At 39.8% G+C, this 16,914-nt stretch overlaps 1 protein-coding gene across 2 annotated transcripts; it reads left to right on the top strand.

Moving 5' to 3' along the window:
* The first annotated feature begins 446 nt into the window (after window positions 1–446).
* LOC107262944 lies at window positions 447–15,381 on the top strand. Of its 2 annotated transcripts, XM_015729659.2 has the most exons (26): window positions 447–785; window positions 4,008–4,109; window positions 4,291–4,406; window positions 4,945–5,104; window positions 5,276–5,309; window positions 7,098–7,245; window positions 7,336–7,515; window positions 7,782–8,150; window positions 8,283–8,474; window positions 8,633–8,694; window positions 9,066–9,254; window positions 9,333–9,504; window positions 9,590–9,697; window positions 9,772–9,842; window positions 9,931–10,057; window positions 10,166–10,418; window positions 10,494–10,609; window positions 10,680–10,818; window positions 10,915–11,049; window positions 11,132–11,282; window positions 11,371–11,495; window positions 11,570–11,704; window positions 11,773–11,927; window positions 12,037–12,388; window positions 12,480–13,927; window positions 14,041–15,381. In XM_015729659.2, the coding sequence occupies exons 2-26, from the start codon at window positions 4,043–4,045 to the stop codon at window positions 14,302–14,304; spliced, it is 5,268 nt and encodes a 1,755-aa protein (XP_015585145.1). In that variant the 5' UTR covers window positions 447–785; window positions 4,008–4,042; the 3' UTR covers window positions 14,305–15,381. The 2 variants fall into 2 exon arrangements, with proteins under 2 accessions (XP_015585145.1, XP_024936099.1); XM_025080331.1 differs by lacking the exons at window positions 447–785; window positions 4,008–4,109; window positions 4,291–4,406; window positions 4,945–5,104; window positions 5,276–5,309 and adding an exon at window positions 6,165–6,284.
* Window positions 15,382–16,914: the final 1,533 nt, after the last annotated feature.

Consider the following 16,914-nt stretch of genomic DNA (forward strand, 5'->3'; position numbering starts at 1 on the left):
TCACCCTCGAAAGTCACTAAAATCTTTCAATAGGAACGTCAAAATGGTAAAACATTGTCATACCCCATCCCTGCAGAATGACAATTTCTATACATGCTGGTATAAGAGGTTGCCAGGAAATGCATTAAAGCCAGTATGCATCGGTCGAAGAATCGAATAGACAGGTACGACTAATTGTTTTAAAAATCCTACAGAAACCTTCAGATATTATACTTGATTGTATTATCTTGTATATTTGACAATAAAGTATATGCATACGAAACAGCATCTAGACTAAATAAAATTATTATTTTCAGTCTTGCAAGCGCACACGAGATAAAAGCTGTCATTAATATCGTATAAGTAAAAAATTATATCACCGGATGCAGACACCAAGTAAAACCTAGTACCAGATTTCGCATCATCAAACGTTCATCACTTCATCCCTGTGCCAATCAACGCATACTGATCTCTACGTATCCCATGCTGGTTCATGATGACGATACCCCACCGTACTACGTTCAACACGGCACAGGAAACAGGGCCGTACTCGGCTCATGTGGCACAAGATCACATAAGGCCCAACTGAAAAGAAGTTAGTGGTGGGACCAGTGCAAAGAAGTGATTACGCATGCGTCGCAGCTGTCGCGCGGGCTACGGGCTCCTTCCATCTCTCGTTCGTCTTCGCGCTCCTGAAACGCAGTTTCCGCGAATCGGTGCTCCAGGAAATAAGTGTGCTGTGATGTTGAGTGTTGAGTTAAGAGTTCACCCGGGGTTACGTATGGGTACATGAAAAAGTGAAGAAGGTGAGAGAGAGAGGACAATATTAGCTCATTTATTTACTCAACACTTACGATTGACTCGCTAGGTGTTACAGCTGCAATTGCTGGACACCTGCGATGCCTTTTACTCTTACTGAACACTCAGTTACAGTTGTTTCCCTTTGTTAAGCTATCAGTCACATGAAATTCAATTAACTACTCATATCTCATTGATATTTCATTATCAAAACAAATTTTTCCAATTAAATTTCCTAGCATCAACATCATTCAAGAATGTATTTTCTCTAGCGTCATTCTTTTTTTTTCAACAATTTTTGCTATTTTGTATCAACCTCAAGTGTCGCACGTTCGTCTCTGGAATTTCATTTCACAGAGTTTTGAAACGGTTATAATTGATTCGTTCCTTGTTAGTTTCTATTCATCCCATTCATATCGCGAAATCTTTTCTCTCGAGCCAATAGAACAGCTACTGTCTTTCTATTGAGTAGGAAACACGTTCGAATCAGCATAAGCACACGAATCCTTTGAACTATTTCGTTGTACCAAACAAGGATCGCAGCGTTAATGCATGTTTTATTAAATGGACGAATATAAACGGAATAAAGGTATGAACGAGAATGAAAGAAAAAAAAAACAAACGTTCTCCGATTGTCAGCACCGGTTTGACGGGGCCATGACCACGTTGCGACAAGGTAACCAGCAAGGCAGCAAACCGCAGTGATGCAAAATGATTCATAATAACAGCGACTGACCTCACACAGTTTTGCACAAGCCGCAAATAATTTCGCGAGCAGAAATAGAAACGCGATAAAGATATGAAAGAAAAAAAAGAAATTTGCAGAATGAGCAGAGAGAAATTTTATTAAAAATTCTTTCCTCTTACATATACACACATATATGGCTACGTGATTCGTAATTCTACTAATTAATTCAATGTCTTCACTTTCACCGTTAATCAGTACCGCGTGGCGAACCTTTCCGAACGAACGCTTGGACGTTACAAAATAATCGTGTGCAACCCAAGAGACACGTGGGACGACCTGTTGCAGTGTAGCAGTATGCCGGCTTGATCGGTCCATCGGATGCTGCACCCGCTGCGTGACTGATCTGCCTCAATTATTTGATCATCTCGTACAGACCTAAACGACAGTATAGATATATTAAATGATTGTTATATAGACTGTGAGAAAGTTTGCGCTGATCTCGGATTGCGAATTAAATGGTTACAGGTCGAGGTCTCTTTCTCTGTATATGGAAATCGTAGGAATTATTTCGAGGTTCTCTTTGATTGGTTTGCCAAAGTGGATTCATTGCGGAGATATACGAACTCAGTGAGCGAAGGCTTTTTTTTCATTGGCATATCAATTGAGAATGTCCTATGGTTAACTCAAATACAGAATTCAGACTCTATTGGTATATTTCCCTTGATACGTTAATTATGGTCATGCCGTTCTTTAACGAGGTCCCAACTCCCAGCATTCTGAATGTCGCTTCTTGCAGGATAACATTGTCGACAGTCGAAATCTATTTCATTTAGAACTTACAGAACCCAGAATCGATTGGTATATAGTGTAGTGGGATAGAGAGGGAGAGAGTTTGTGAGAGTGCGAGAGAGAGTGAAAAAGAGAGTGGCGAAGTAACTGAGAGAGAGAGACAGAGAGAGAGGACAAGCGAGGTCAACAAGGTGCCCGATATGGTATCCTACGTCGACTGTGAATACCGCTTTATATACCTGCTGCCTACGATTAGCAACCGTCATGGCTAAACCTTCAATTGCAATTTCGTTTTGCATATTAATCACGTATCCTTTGATAGGAATCCTTAATTTCATTAGAAAGAATTTAAAAAATTATGTTTTCTTTGGCCATTCAAAAATCTGTTATTTATTAAATTATATCTAAAAAAAAATGTCTACTTACATTTTTAACCTACGGCATATGCTGTTCATTATTAATTATCTATAAAAATTGCATCTTGCGTTCTTTGTATAAATATTTGTTTTATTCGACGTCCAAATAAAATTCGTCAAGTTTGATACGATAATTTTATAAGTGCAAACAAACATTCTGTCTCCTATCGAAAAAGCAGGCTATAACACGAAGATGCAAAGATGCAAGAGCGCGTAAGAGGACGAGTCGTCTGTCGATCTTTCTGTATGGGATCCTTAATATCCGACATTCTATTTTTAAGCGTGACTCGTGGTATGTGCGTGCTGTGACGCAATCCTATGGTCTCCCGCTCTTTCTCTACCAAGAGAGTTTACCTTCTACAGCTATCATCCCGTAGCCTCTGACTCTTCCTTTCCTTTATACACTTCAACGCTCACTGATATTATAAACACTCTTTGTCACTGTTGTCCGACGACTCGGCTTCTTTGAAAAACCGTCATTGTGTCTTCGTCTATACCAAACATGGATATAACGTAACATTAAATCCTTGTCCAGCCGTATGGTGCATAGTTACATGTAATATATATATATATATATATATAAAAAGCCGCGCGATTCTACGACCTAGACCTCACTGCAAAACTCGACTCACTCCATTTCTCGTTATGAATCATAAACCTTTTCCACATTTAGTATTTATCCGTACGAGTATTTAATATTTCTGATCTCCCACTTTTATCTTTTTAGTTTATTCACTTCAGTTATACGTATACAGGATAGTCGACAGTATCAAGAGTACGGTGTTAATTATTTTTGTGAAGCGGAAGAAAAACGTTAAGGGAATAAATAAAAAGGAAAACTAGGTACGTTTGTAATTTCAGTAGTTATGACATGCCGATTGCATATGGCTGCCTTCTCTTCTCGTTCACCTCGAACGCAGCTCTTATGCTTCTTCGATCGATTTGATTCTCGAACATTTTACAATATCATGTGTCGATCCTGAATGGATATACATATAGTCGATTAAGTTTACAGCGGTCTCCGATAGGTTACTGAATGGGGTTCGTTGTGCAGTGCGTGTCTAGCGCTATTTAATTATGACGTTACTTATGTTTTATTTTATTTGAATTTTATTGGCGCGCGGCAAACGGCCATGTCGCATGGTCGCGTGGGCGACTGTGTTCAGGGCTGAGAAAAACCGTAGCAAGATTTTCGATTGTCAGTGCTTTTCGTTGATTCAACACACACGTTATCTTTGACAATAAAGCATCGGCATTGCTAAGTCTTGCTAAGTGAATAGTATTCATAAATAATTCCATCGTTCTAACCTCTCTTTAATAGTGCCATTTCTTTACAGACTGGGAGGTTAGTCGTCTCACAAATGCAGTCAAAATGGATTCCAACGTTGGTCTTGATTATATTGTGGATAATCCAGATTACTGTATCAAATTAGCGTCGGGTAAGTCAATAATTTTCAAAAGCTTTGACATTAACACCGGGAATTGTGGCGCGAATTCATTCTCCGTTTGAAAAGCATCGAGTTGGGTTGTCTCAAAAATTTCACGCTGCTCCTACTGAGCTAATTACTATTATATTAATTTTTCATACTATTCATCGTGCATTTCTCTATTTACTTTCAGCCCTGGACACTGCTTGCTCTTCCGTTAAGAAACAAGTAGTTGAACTACTGTCAGCTTTATGCGTCTACAGTCAAGATGGCCGACAACGCACTATCGATACTCTGCATATATATCAGGTTATATTTACTTTATTAGTCTATACTTACCGCTGTGTCCTTTATTCATACTATATTCGACTTCGTACAAGTATTTATATTACATTAGAAATAATTGTACTACTCGGAACAAAGAATAGACGTATCTTTGTTTGAGCTATAATTGCCAAGACGTCACTTCCCTCAAGGTAACCATAAAGGAAAGAACGTTGCGTATTCTTACTCGAATGCACTTGGCTGCATTTAAAGGCTGTGGCACGATGACGTAATATCATTATAAGGGAAAGAGAGAATTACGAATGATCCCTCCTCGTACCGTATGCTTCTCTTTTCCACGATTGAGATATAATTCTAATGGGTAATGAATGTCTTTTCTGTGAAAAAAGTCTCAGCCAATAAAATCTGCCAGATTGCACGTGCTCATGACGTAAATCATTGACATAAATTTTTGATCAGAGGCAGTACTGTTCCATAAGACGTATTTATTAATGGACAAAAATGACTCTGTTAATGGCTTGAGTGCAATGAATAATATTTAATGACACATTGATGTTACTAGGAACGTAAAGGAGAACGTTATCGGCTACGAGTCGTGGTCGATGAGCTGCAGAAAGCAACTGCCGAGGATTATCAGACTGCTTTGCTGGCATTCATCAACTGTCTGGTGATTTCTACACCCATCCTCAAGGACCGGGTTAGAATTCGCAATGAGTTCATCGGTACGTTTCTTCATTGCTATGCGTTTTTTTTAATATTCCTATCGTGTATTTTTATTCGTGGTAACCGCTGGCAGCGTTGCGATACCTTATCGTTATAGTCACTAAAGATGATTTCGTTGTTGATATTATCGTAGAATAAAATTTTAATTAATAATTTCATTTTACTTTCAGGTCTCAAGCTTCTACCGATACTGAACGAGCTACGGTGAGTACCTGAACCATCGAGGGTCGTGACCATTAACTTATTAACATTTTTTAACATTGTTAAATAATAAATGATAATCAATGAATAGCAGGATGCTTTATTGTACCCACCTATTGTATGACGTACGGAGGAGCACGTGCTAAGGATTCTTATTGATATGATATTGAGGAGAAGTATTGTCTGGAGATAAATTGCCATCGTCATCTTGTAATGTTATTCTGAATATCTTTCTCTAACGCATGCACTAATTCTCTATAATAATTTTTCTTAACCACTCATCATAATTATTGTTTTCTTAATTAATTAGCTGAGACAGTGCAGAGGCCTGCGCGAATACAGATTATCATCTGGATAATGAAACAATAAAATGATACGTCGATTTAAAATCAGCAAGTCATTTTAATGATGGGACTCTAAGGCAGTGGAATTAACTTCCCACAGAAGATGACTAATCGCCCGATCGAAAGGCTACTTGATTCTCAGTAGGGAGATCATGCTTGAAACGGTGAGCGGGATGGTGAAAAGAAACCATAAGGAAAGATGGCGGCAAGCAAGCATTGCCGACGCCACTGGTCGAGAAATAGAACCGAATACATGTCTCGTTCTCTCTCCACATTCTTAGTAACGTTAATTCCACGTGAAAGAGAGAAAGGGATAGAAGCTGAACGGAGAAGGTGAAGAAGGAAGAGCGAAGAGAGCGAGAGAAAAGAAAGGACAGCAAGATGCTCGCCGGAGGGAGAGAGAAAAGACCGAATTAACTTCGTTGCAGGCTCTTGGCTAGGGGTGCACGTTGCATCTGCATCTCTGCATCTGCACTGTGCTGGAACCAGCAGCCCCAGTTACTTCCTAGACTTCAGTCTGCTTCGTTCGATCGCGCGACTCTCTTTTATATTTACTCACTATAGGCGTTTCACGTTGCTACTTATTTTTTTGTTCTTTACGACATTTGTACTTTCAGTATCTCTACCCCATTAGGTAGTCGAGGTAGAACAATTATTAATTGTCTTATAAAAAAACTCTTAGTGCGTGAACTCATTGCTGAGTCATCTGGTATCTTTGTCTCTTGAATTATTCTAAAATTTTCTTGTATTTTTACTGTAGTGCAATAACGATCATGCTTCGAATATCTATCTCACTTTGGAAAAGCGTTACTCGTGTCTATGATGCCGGTGTCGATAATGGAACAGGTTTTTGGGTACACACGTGGGGAAAGAGAACGTTTCATTCTCTATTTTTTTAAAAGTATTTTAAAACTAAGAATAAGTCTTGACTGTAAATTTAAAGAAGTAATTGATCTACTAAAGAGTTGATTTTACAAATTTATTTTTAGTAATAAAATTTGATAAATAATAGTTCTTGGATATGATGCGTATCGTTATAGTACAATTATTTTATTGAAAGTTAATATATGTATCGTTGCTACAATCTTCAGTATGTTGAGACTATAATCACTGCATTAGCAGGTAAAATATCGGATTAACGGTGCTATATGCTTTCAATGGGCGGAGCGTCCTTAGTTAACTGTGTTCATCCGGCATTTATTAATGAGAAAGTGTCAGTGACGGTTCGTTCGTACTTCCGTGCAGTGCAATTATGAAATTAGCTTACGAGTCATCGATCCCAGATCGCAATGCAAAAGAAACTGGTATCCGAGTACCTGAGTCGTACTCGCCGGAAGTACAGTCAGGAGGACCGGAAGTGGTACCAGTTGGGAATAGAAAGAAAGGGAGAGCAGCTGAGATTCACGAAGCTTGCGAGAATTCAAAGTGTAAATTGTTATACTTACAGAAAAGAAAAGAGTCACGTGCCGGACTTGCGGGTGCAGCTGGATGTTTTCGATGATCAAAGAGAGTCGGATGAAGAATTATCAAACCACGGTCCACCAGGAATTGATCTTTCGTCTCACGTGGACGTCTTCTACGCCATCCTTGGTCAGGTACCACCGAAGTCTCCCTCTTCTTTAAAAACAGACACCGGAAGTCCCAAAGATCTGTTAGCTACTTGTCTGATTAAATTTATTTTACAGATTGCAGACACTCCTCAGGAAATACCCTTTCTAAGTATTCTCCAGCATCTCTTGAGATTGGATCCTAAGGAGGCTGCAAGTGATCTGGCTTGGGACACTGCAGAGACCCTCGTTCATCGTGCTACACTGTTAGAGAGTCGTGAGGACGCTACCAAATTACTGAGGTCACCCAGTCTTCAGGTACCAATAGAATTATTGTATATATCCTACAATACACATATTCAGGTCAATCGTTTATCTAACGCTCAGTTCACTTCTCTTCGTTAAGTCTGTAACCTGAAAGTCAACTGCTGGGAATTGCTGTTAAACGACAAAAGCCATTTTATTCATTAACATTATTAGTTCCAAGATTATCCTAGTCTACGACCTCATGCATATTCATTGAAATCATTAAAAATAGGACTGATCATCACTATAATAAAATATTATGCTTGGTCCTGGTGCAGACTAGTCTGTGCTGCCACTGCCGGGGTACGGATCAAACCTGTGGATCCACTAGGAAGGCTTCAGTACCAGCAAACATCCCAGCAGCACCCTTACCACCGCCCTTACCAGCAACATCAGGGATCCCACCACCACCACCACCAGGTCCTGTATTACCTCCACCACCTCCGCCGCCACTCCTGGCGAACGCATCCAACCCCGATGTGCCTATGGAACCGCCACGTCCACCACCCTTGCACGTACCCCAGATTTCTCGTGCGCCAACTCCGGATCCACCTAATAACAATGCCAAACTCCTGCCCCAGCAAGAAATACCCACCCCCAAGACGAAGATGAAAACCATCAACTGGAACAAGATACCCAATCACAAGGTCAGTCATACTATTTTTGCTCGTGCACGTGATGCACGAATGGACGGCACTTCATTCTTACTTTTTGCATTCAATCCTGACTCCTAGCTGTATTTATATAACTTCATTTTCTTTATCTCCTTTTAATCACAGGTGATCGGCAAGAGAAATATCTGGTCGCTGGTTGCCAACGAGCATCAAAATTCACCAATGGCTGATCTTGATTGGGCGGAAATGGAGGGTTTATTTTGTCAGCAAGTTCCTCCTATGTTACCTCCTGCTGCTTGCTCCTCGGCATATGGCACTGGAATGGACGCGGAGAGACGTCGTCGTGAACCCACTGAGGTTTAACTAATAGTCACTTTTTAATTAAAGCTATTTATCTACTTTATCATTATACGTATCGTTAACGATGCTTTTAATTAGTAGCTGACATTTATCTCTTGTATCGCTTATTAATTATCTTTCTATTGCATCTCATATGTTTTTATGTTCTCTCATAGATCGCGCTACTAGACGGAAAAAGGAGTTTGAATGTCAATATTTTCTTGAAACAATTTCGAAGGTATGTTTTGTCATTGAGATTCGTATTTCTTTCTTTTATTGTTTCTTGGTAGTTATTGCCACACTATATAGAGCTATCGATTCATCGTTACTGCCTTCAGCATCACAATTGGTGGGATTGTTATTATCGGCTTTTCAAGATATAGATACGTCCATTGGTATTCATGTCGTAGCTTTGTAGTCATTCAACTCGAGTATTCTATTGTTATTTCTTTGTCTTCAATATTTTGTACTTTATCATTCCGACGTTCGTACCTCAGACGAGACTGTTTTATTATTACTTGATTTATGTTATACTTTATATTGGGTAACAAGATAATTATCATATTTTAATTAGAAGTAGTTAGATTAATTATTTATCTTTTATTATAGCTCCAATGAAGATATCATTCAGCTAATCAAAGATGGTGGCCATGACGATATCGGTGCTGAAAAATTACGGGGTTTATTGAAAATATTACCTGAGGTCGACGAGCTCGAGATGCTTAAGAGTTTCGATGGCGACAAATCGAAACTTGGAAATGCTGAGAAATTTTTCTTGCAGTTAATACAAGTGCCTAAGTAAAGCAATGTTTTGATGATATTTGTTTTCTTTTAATAATTAATAACGGTGCTTTTATCTTATTAATTTTTTTATAGCTACAAATTGCGTATCGAGTGTATGTTGCTAAAGGAGGAATTCGCTGCGAATATGAGTTATTTGGAACCGAGTATAAATTCAATGATACTGGCTGGAGAGGATCTGATGACCAATAAACCACTACAGGAAGTACTGTACATGGTTTTGGTAGCTGGAAACTTTCTTAATTCGGTAAATATTATTTAATATAAATTTTCAAGATATATTGGTTAGAGATGATTGATGATTTTCATTTTTTTTTTTTTTATATTGCCAGGGTGGATATGCTGGAAATGCGGCAGGAGTCAAATTATCCTCTTTACAGAAGTTAACAGAAATACGAGCTAATAAGCCGGGGATGAATTTAATCCATTACGTCGCATTGGTGAGTTCTTGATTAATGAAAATATCATAATGAAATCTATAAAATAAACTGGATAATTTTATGCTTTTGTACAGCAAGCAGAAAGGAAAAGAAAGGATCTGTTAAATTTTGCTAGAAATATGAGCGCGCTGGAATCAGCAACAAAGTAAGATTTAAAAAATATATTTACCATTATTGTTATTTGTCTTATTTTAATGTCCAACCTAATGATGGTTCGACTATATCTTTTCAAGGACCACTGTCGAACAGCTGAACAACGAGTTCAACTCTTTGGACACTAAAATCAAGAAAATCAAAAACCAAATAAATTTACCATCCACGGAGACCGACATTCAGGAACAGATGGCTCAATTTTTGCAGGTAAGATAAAATATTGAAATTTAAAAAAATATTAAATAAATCTATCTCCTTTGTTCTACTACTTAGTACAGTGTGATACTGTTTTTTGTATTCTGTATATTTTAATAGATGGCAGAACGTGAGATGTCCGAGCTTAAACGAGACATGGAAGAACTCGAAGCCGTAAGACAGACTTTGGCAGAATTTTTCTGCGAGGACACAAACACGTTCAAGGTGGAAGAATGTTTCCGTGTTTTTCATCAATTTTGTCAGAAATTTAATCAGGCCGTAGCTGAAAATGAAAGGCGAAGAATACAAGAAGATCAAGCCATAGCAAGACGCAAGCAGCGGGAGGAACAACTGATGGCTAGAAAACGTCTTTGTAAGTTACTCTTGACTATTAATCAATGAATCGATTCTGTAATCAATTAAATTTATTTTTTTGTTATCTAAACAGTAAGCAATCAAGCCGAAACTCCAGGCTCTGAATCCGAATGTAATCTTATGGACTATGGGCTTTTTGATATTCACACTGGTTTGCCACACAAACAGTATGGACGCGGAGACGCTAAGGTACCTCTAAATTTTATAGTATCAAATCCATTAGAGGTATTGATTAATTATTTTATATTAATATTTATAGATTAAAAGACTGCAGAATGGAGGGGTTACTTCGGATGAAGATATTTCAATAACTGGTTCGCCAAGTATTCGAAGACGTTTGGGGTCTTGCTCGGGCGGAGCCGATCAGCAATCCACCAAAGAAGATACATACTCACCCGGTATATACCTAAAGATTCTAATATAATATAAATAAAATCAGTAATGCAAAATTAATCGCAGTAACCTTAATTTCTTAATTATTCGATATTAATTAGATATCACGCCAAATGGGACTCTTAGACGTCGTAGAAGTCGCGTTCCATGCGAGGACGATGATGGAAATCTTATGGACTTCTTAAGGACATCCGGACAAGATAACACTCGAGAAAGAAAATCCTGGGGCAGCTTAGGTAGGTCGTAGGAAAATATAAATTAATACAGGAAGCTGGATAATGGATATGAATAAGGAAATATTATTGATTTGTATTCCAGATCGTTCTTGGGCACGTCGTGCACGAGGACAGCCTCGACGTGGTGATCTTTTGAATGCAGATTTCTCAGGAGACAGAGAGAGGCCAAGTTCACCTTCGCCTCTTGTGGAGAGCAAGCCGTTTTTACAAGAAGAGGAAGTCAAGCCCACAGGGTACAGTCTTGTTGTATTAATGAAAAATATTTTTAGGAACAAATTTCAACAGCTGTTAATTGAACGAATAAATTTAAATCCACACCAGGAAAGCGTGGAGGCAAAAAATCGAGGCTTGGTTATCCGAAAACGAGAAAGAGGAACGTGCCGGAGAGGAATTACAAAGGCGGGCAAGGCAATTGCAGGCTAATCGAAGATCCTTCGAGGACTCCGGTATGTTATAAATAATAAGCGATTGTTATTTGTTACTGGAGCAAGTATAATTAATAATAATATCCACTCCGCAGAGAGCGAAGGCAAGAGTTCGATGATGAACGCTCTTGTGGAGGATAATTCTATACATGAAGGATATTCAGAAGTTTACGACTGGCGACCTTCGGTCGAGAAAACTGATGTTATGCGAACAATGGAGGCAATTGAAGGTATAAACAAAGGTTTCTTTTAATAATTTTACCCTGATTAACGATATTCATCGATCGTCCCTTTACAGAAGCTCAACCGCATACTTCACAAAAAGATAAGTCACCATGGCGAAAATCAAGTTTAAACGTACCAAACAGCATGGAAGAAACAGATCCACGTTATTCTCGTAGATTACGATCTAGACTCAGTACAGAAAATATCTTAGGCCCCAGTCCTCTGCAGGTAAATATAAATATTCATGAAAAAAGATATTCCTTCTAGATGTTCCATCTACTGGAGTAACGTACCTTATTGTCGTATTATTAATCTCGGTATTTTTCACGATCTACAGGCAATCAGAGAAGAAGATCGCAAGAAGAATAGGATCAACGATCCTGCGAGTTCAAGTCCTTCGGATGAACTGACAATCTACCTTCGGCAACCTTCATCCGCGTCGCAAGGAGCAGCCGTACGAAGATTCAATAAACTCGGCAAGAAGAGTCTGGAAGAGGATAGAGTCAGCGATAAGATTGAAATTGATTCAGATAACATAGAGACTCCACCGGCTACGAGAAGAGTATTTAGTCCTCCGAAGGAAGTTAAACCAGTTGAAAGAGAACCTTGTAAGAGAGAACGTTGCAGTAGTTCGATTCAAGGTCGTGAAGCTTTAAAGCCTGGTAGCACAACTACCGACCTTGGAAACGGTTAGTATTTGCTTTAGTATAATTATGAACATCAATAAATCAAATGGAGAATCAATGGTGAAGTAATGATCCCCATTAAAAACGATTGCAGGTAACTTCGACAGGTATTCAGCAGCAAGAAGAACGCGAAGGTATAAAAAGACTCAAGATCCGCCAGTAGAGAAAGAGAGTCCCAAGCAGGAGGCATCGAGTCCAGAAGTACTCGATGAGAAACCACAAAGACCAAGTACATTGGCCTTGACAGATGACGTCACAGAGGAAGACGCCATGTTGCGCGTCTGGCAGGATAAACTGAAACGTCGCGGCGCTACCAACGACATCGACGTTGCTTTAGCCGAGATAGCAAAATCAGGTGAAGATCTTCAGTACCTTTCCAGATCGTCTACGCACAGGAACTCGAGACTCCCGGTAACTCAACCAGCCCCTGTAATCGCTGTTACGAATACAGTACTCAGTCCCGTAATGCAAGAATCTAGACCACGCGAACCAGCCGCCATCTTACCGGAAAGAGCTGTGACAAGCCGAGAACGTCACAGAAGTATGATTGATCCTAGCCAGGTAAAGGAAGCATTAAGACTGACAAATAATCCACCGAGTCAAGTCAATCAAAGCTTGCTTAAAAGTTCTGCGAACGATCAAGAGCATCATCAGCATCAGTCCCAGGATCAAACCGACCTGGTGTCCAATAATCCAGAAGATTATCGTCCACTGAGTCGCCAAGAGGAAACTCAGTCCCCGAGTATTATCGACGAGAAGTCATCCTTGACTCCGATGAAGCAATCGTCCATGTTCAAGAGCCGATTTATCCCAGACATTAGCGTGACATCAGCGCCGCCCTCGGTGACCTCGCCCCTCCCTACAAAAGCCAAGGATCAGGAATTGAATGACGAAGGATTTGAGGAGACCCAGAGTCTCGTCTCTGAGACTCTAAGTCAAGGAACATCTTCAGGGAACTATGAAACAGACACTCACGACTCCACGCGCTGTTCACCGGCTGAACTCCGGTACACGGCCAATAATCAGACAGATAACATTGCTAGATCCGTCAACAAAGAACTGACCAAGCTTAAGGCATTTGCACCACGTACGGGATCCATGAGGATTCCTGGAGAAAAGACGAGTTACCTGCCAAAGCGTACAGGCAGCCTCAAACGGGAAACACCCAGGAAGAACGAATCATCTAAACGCGTGATACCCGTGTCTTCTGGGAATCCACCAAGAAACGAGGTCGAGCGTTCAAGTTCACGTAGCAGCTTAAGAAGTTCACGTAGCTCCTTGAACAGCGCCAGTTCGGTAAATACTGTGAGGAACCTAGCACCGAATCACGCCCATCTTGGAAATTATACTTCGGCTATTTGTGCGCTCACCACTGACCTTCGTAAGAGCCCTGCGACCTCACCGATTCCGCCGTTGACTAAAGAGAACGAGAAGAGACACGGGAATCCGAGAACTGGGGTTAGTAGAATTCCTGCCAGCAGAAGCAGCAGCAGTGGTAGCAGCGTCGGTCCAGCCGTAAGAAACGTACGGAAATCTACAGGGGTGAGTTTGCCTTAATAAATCGTTGAATTCTTTGTTATCTTAGCCAATATTTATTAATCCAAAAAATCTTTTTAATAATCCTCCACTGAGTCTATCTATTTGACTTGTCCCAGGCGCATCCTGACGTACCTAAAGGCAGTACCACAAGGATCCGTCCGATGGCAGCTTCTCGCAGTAGCAGCAGCGGAAGTAGCGTTGGCCATCAAGCAATGGGATCGACTAAGCAGGCTGCTGAGAAAATGGCGAATAATAAAAGTCGTCTGGTGCAACCACGCGCTGGTCCTCGCAATCACAGTTTCATGCGACCCACAGCAGCCAGCGTGAACAAAGGATCCATTTCGAATCTCCCAAAAAGCATCAAGAGCCTGGTGAAGTAAAATCAGAAAGGAAATAACAGGCGCATATCAACCGCTGATAATCCGACTGACTGACGGAAAAGTAAAGGACGTAGAAACGCTCGCACATTTACTAAAGTAAATCAATCAAACAGCTGTAACGGTCGACATTTACTAATTCGCGGTTTAACCATTTTTATTAATCTATATAATAACGTCAAACGCCATCGTATATGCTGACTGCAGTTGAACGTCCTGCCTTGTTTTCTTTTTCATATTATGAAGTTTGTCAAAAAGGAACGCGTATTTCCTTTTCTTTTTTTATTCTTTTTTAAAATGCTCCCCAACGAGCAAGTCCCCATAGTTACGTTAAATAAAATAGCCACACCGGAAACGTTACTCAAACTCGAAACTTTGATTAACGTGTATTTATCAAGACACTAAAAAAAATATACAACATGATCCTTCGTGTGTTTTGCGTGGCCATGTTTTATATATATTATATATATATATATATTTTATACGAAGTGCGTGCGTGCGTGCGTGCGTGCTTTTTCCTGCGTTAATGCACATCGTGTCCTGTACTAACGTACGCACATGTAACTCGTGATACTCTGTGCAATTACGAGAATGAAAATTGTGAATTTTTACCCTGTTGCGTAACGCTGAACAATTTAAAGTCTCAAATGTTTGTCTTTCTTATACATATATATATATATATATATATATATATATATATATATCCTGTTTTTTATTTCAAGATTTTTTATCGGCTTTACACAGAAACAGTTACCTACGTGACGTTCGAATTTATCATCGTTTATTACCTCGAACGTTAATCGTCACCTCGCTAGTGTTAGAAAAATTGTCGAGATTCACGTGAACCTCGAAATTTGTCAAATTTTACAAAAGTTTTCATGTTCGCCAAGTGAAAGTCAAATATTTACACGCTCGTCGATGCAATCGGAATATATGTGTGTAACACGTGTAAAATAATTCGATTAACATATATCAATACCTAATTTACATTATCTGTATTATTGGCATTATTAAACCTGACTTATTATATGATTTATTAAATTATCATTAAGGAAAATTAATAAAAAAATATCTCAAGGATGATTTTATTAATAAAATCTTTATATACCCTGATATACGTATATACAGAGTGTATCACCAGAAATGCACGTTTGAGATTTGCGGTGAAACGGTGCACAATTTGGAAAATCTGATGTCACAACTATTGAATGTTTTTTGATTGCGCATCGAATGGGCATATTATTATTGTTCGCTCAATTTCCGGTCGCAAATAAAAAAAATTATCTTCGCCATTTCAAATGATATTGAAACAAGTTAAATGCAAAAGTTGTAGAGCAAGAAAAAATAATAAAGATGAAAAAAAAATTCGGACGGATTGCACACATAATAAGAGAGATATTTGCGTCCGAATTTTTCTCATTTTTTGACAAATTTCTGATATTGGAGGAACGCCTTAGCTTCGTGCAGCAGCTTCACGTCGAACTCACGATTCCCAATTGTTTTGAGGTAAGCGTTCAGTCAGACGCAAAGCCGTACAAGGTGGCTAAAACATATTACAATGCTATCTTTCATTACAAGTTACAAGCAAAACTATTCCTGCTGTAGATTTCCGTGATCCTGGATGCAGATTTTCGAGCCTTCGTGTTCCTCGTCGTAGATTTCGGAGTCCACGTGTTCCTCGTCGTAGATTTTGGAATCCTCGCGTTCCTCGTCGTAGATTTTGGAATCTTCGTGTTCCTCGTCGTAGATTTTGGAATCCTCGCGTTCCTCGTCGTAGATTTTGGAATCTTCGTGTTCCTCGTCGTAGATTTTGGAATCCTCGCGTTCCTCGTCGTAGATTTTGGAATCTTCGTGTTCCTCGTCGTAGATTTTGGAATCCTCGCGTTCCTCGTCGTAGATTTTGGAATCTTCGTGTTCCTCGTCGTAGATTTTGGAATCCTCGCGTTCCTCGTCGTAGATTTTGGAATCTTCGTGTTCCTCGTCGTAGATTTTGGAATCCTCGCGTTCCTCGTCGTAGATTTTGGAATCTTCGTGTTCCTCGTCGTAGATTTTGGAATCCTCGCGTTCCTCGTCGTAGATTTTGGAATCTTCGTGTTCCTCGTCGTAGATTTTGGAATCCTCGCGTTCCTCGTCGTAGATTTTGGAATCTTCGTGTTCCTCGTCGTAGATTTTGGAATCCTCGCGTTCCTCGTCGTAGATTTTGGAATCTTCGTGTTCCTCGTCGTAGATTTTGGAATCCTCGCGTTCCTCGTCGTAGATTTTGGAATCTTCGTGTTCCTCGTCGTAGATTTTGGAATCCTCGCGTTCCTCGTCGTAGATTTTGGAATCTTCGTGTTCCTCGTCGTAGATTTTGGAATCCTCGTGTTCCTCGTCGTAGATTTTGGAGTCCACGTGTTCCTAATCATAGATTTTGGATTTCGTCGAAATCGTCGATACGGAAAGCTACATCCATGAACACGTAGACTCAAAAATCTGCGACGAGGAACACGTAGACTCCAAAATCTGCGACGAGGAACACGTAGACTCCAAAATCTACGACGAGGAACACGAGGATTCCAAAATCTACGACGAGGAACACGTAGACTCCAAAATCTACGACGAGGAACACGAGGA

The sequence above is a fragment of the Cephus cinctus genome, unplaced genomic scaffold (genome assembly GCF_000341935.2).
Source record: "Cephus cinctus unplaced genomic scaffold, Ccin1 Ccin1_scaffold0129, whole genome shotgun sequence".
Taxonomy (NCBI): Eukaryota; Metazoa; Arthropoda; class Insecta; order Hymenoptera; family Cephidae; genus Cephus; species Cephus cinctus.

Excerpts from the sequence above, each read along its gene's own strand:
- LOC107262944 (XM_015729659.2), top strand. The coding sequence starts at position 4,043 with ATGGATTCCAACGTTGGTCTTGATTATATTGTGGATAATCCAGATTAC. Across the intron at positions 4,407-4,944 it reads ATACTCTGCATATATATCAG|GAACGTAAAGGAGAACGTTA; the intron begins GTTATATTTACT and ends TGATGTTACTAG. Across the intron at positions 13,928-14,040 it reads ACGTACGGAAATCTACAGGG|GCGCATCCTGACGTACCTAA; the intron begins GTGAGTTTGCCT and ends GACTTGTCCCAG.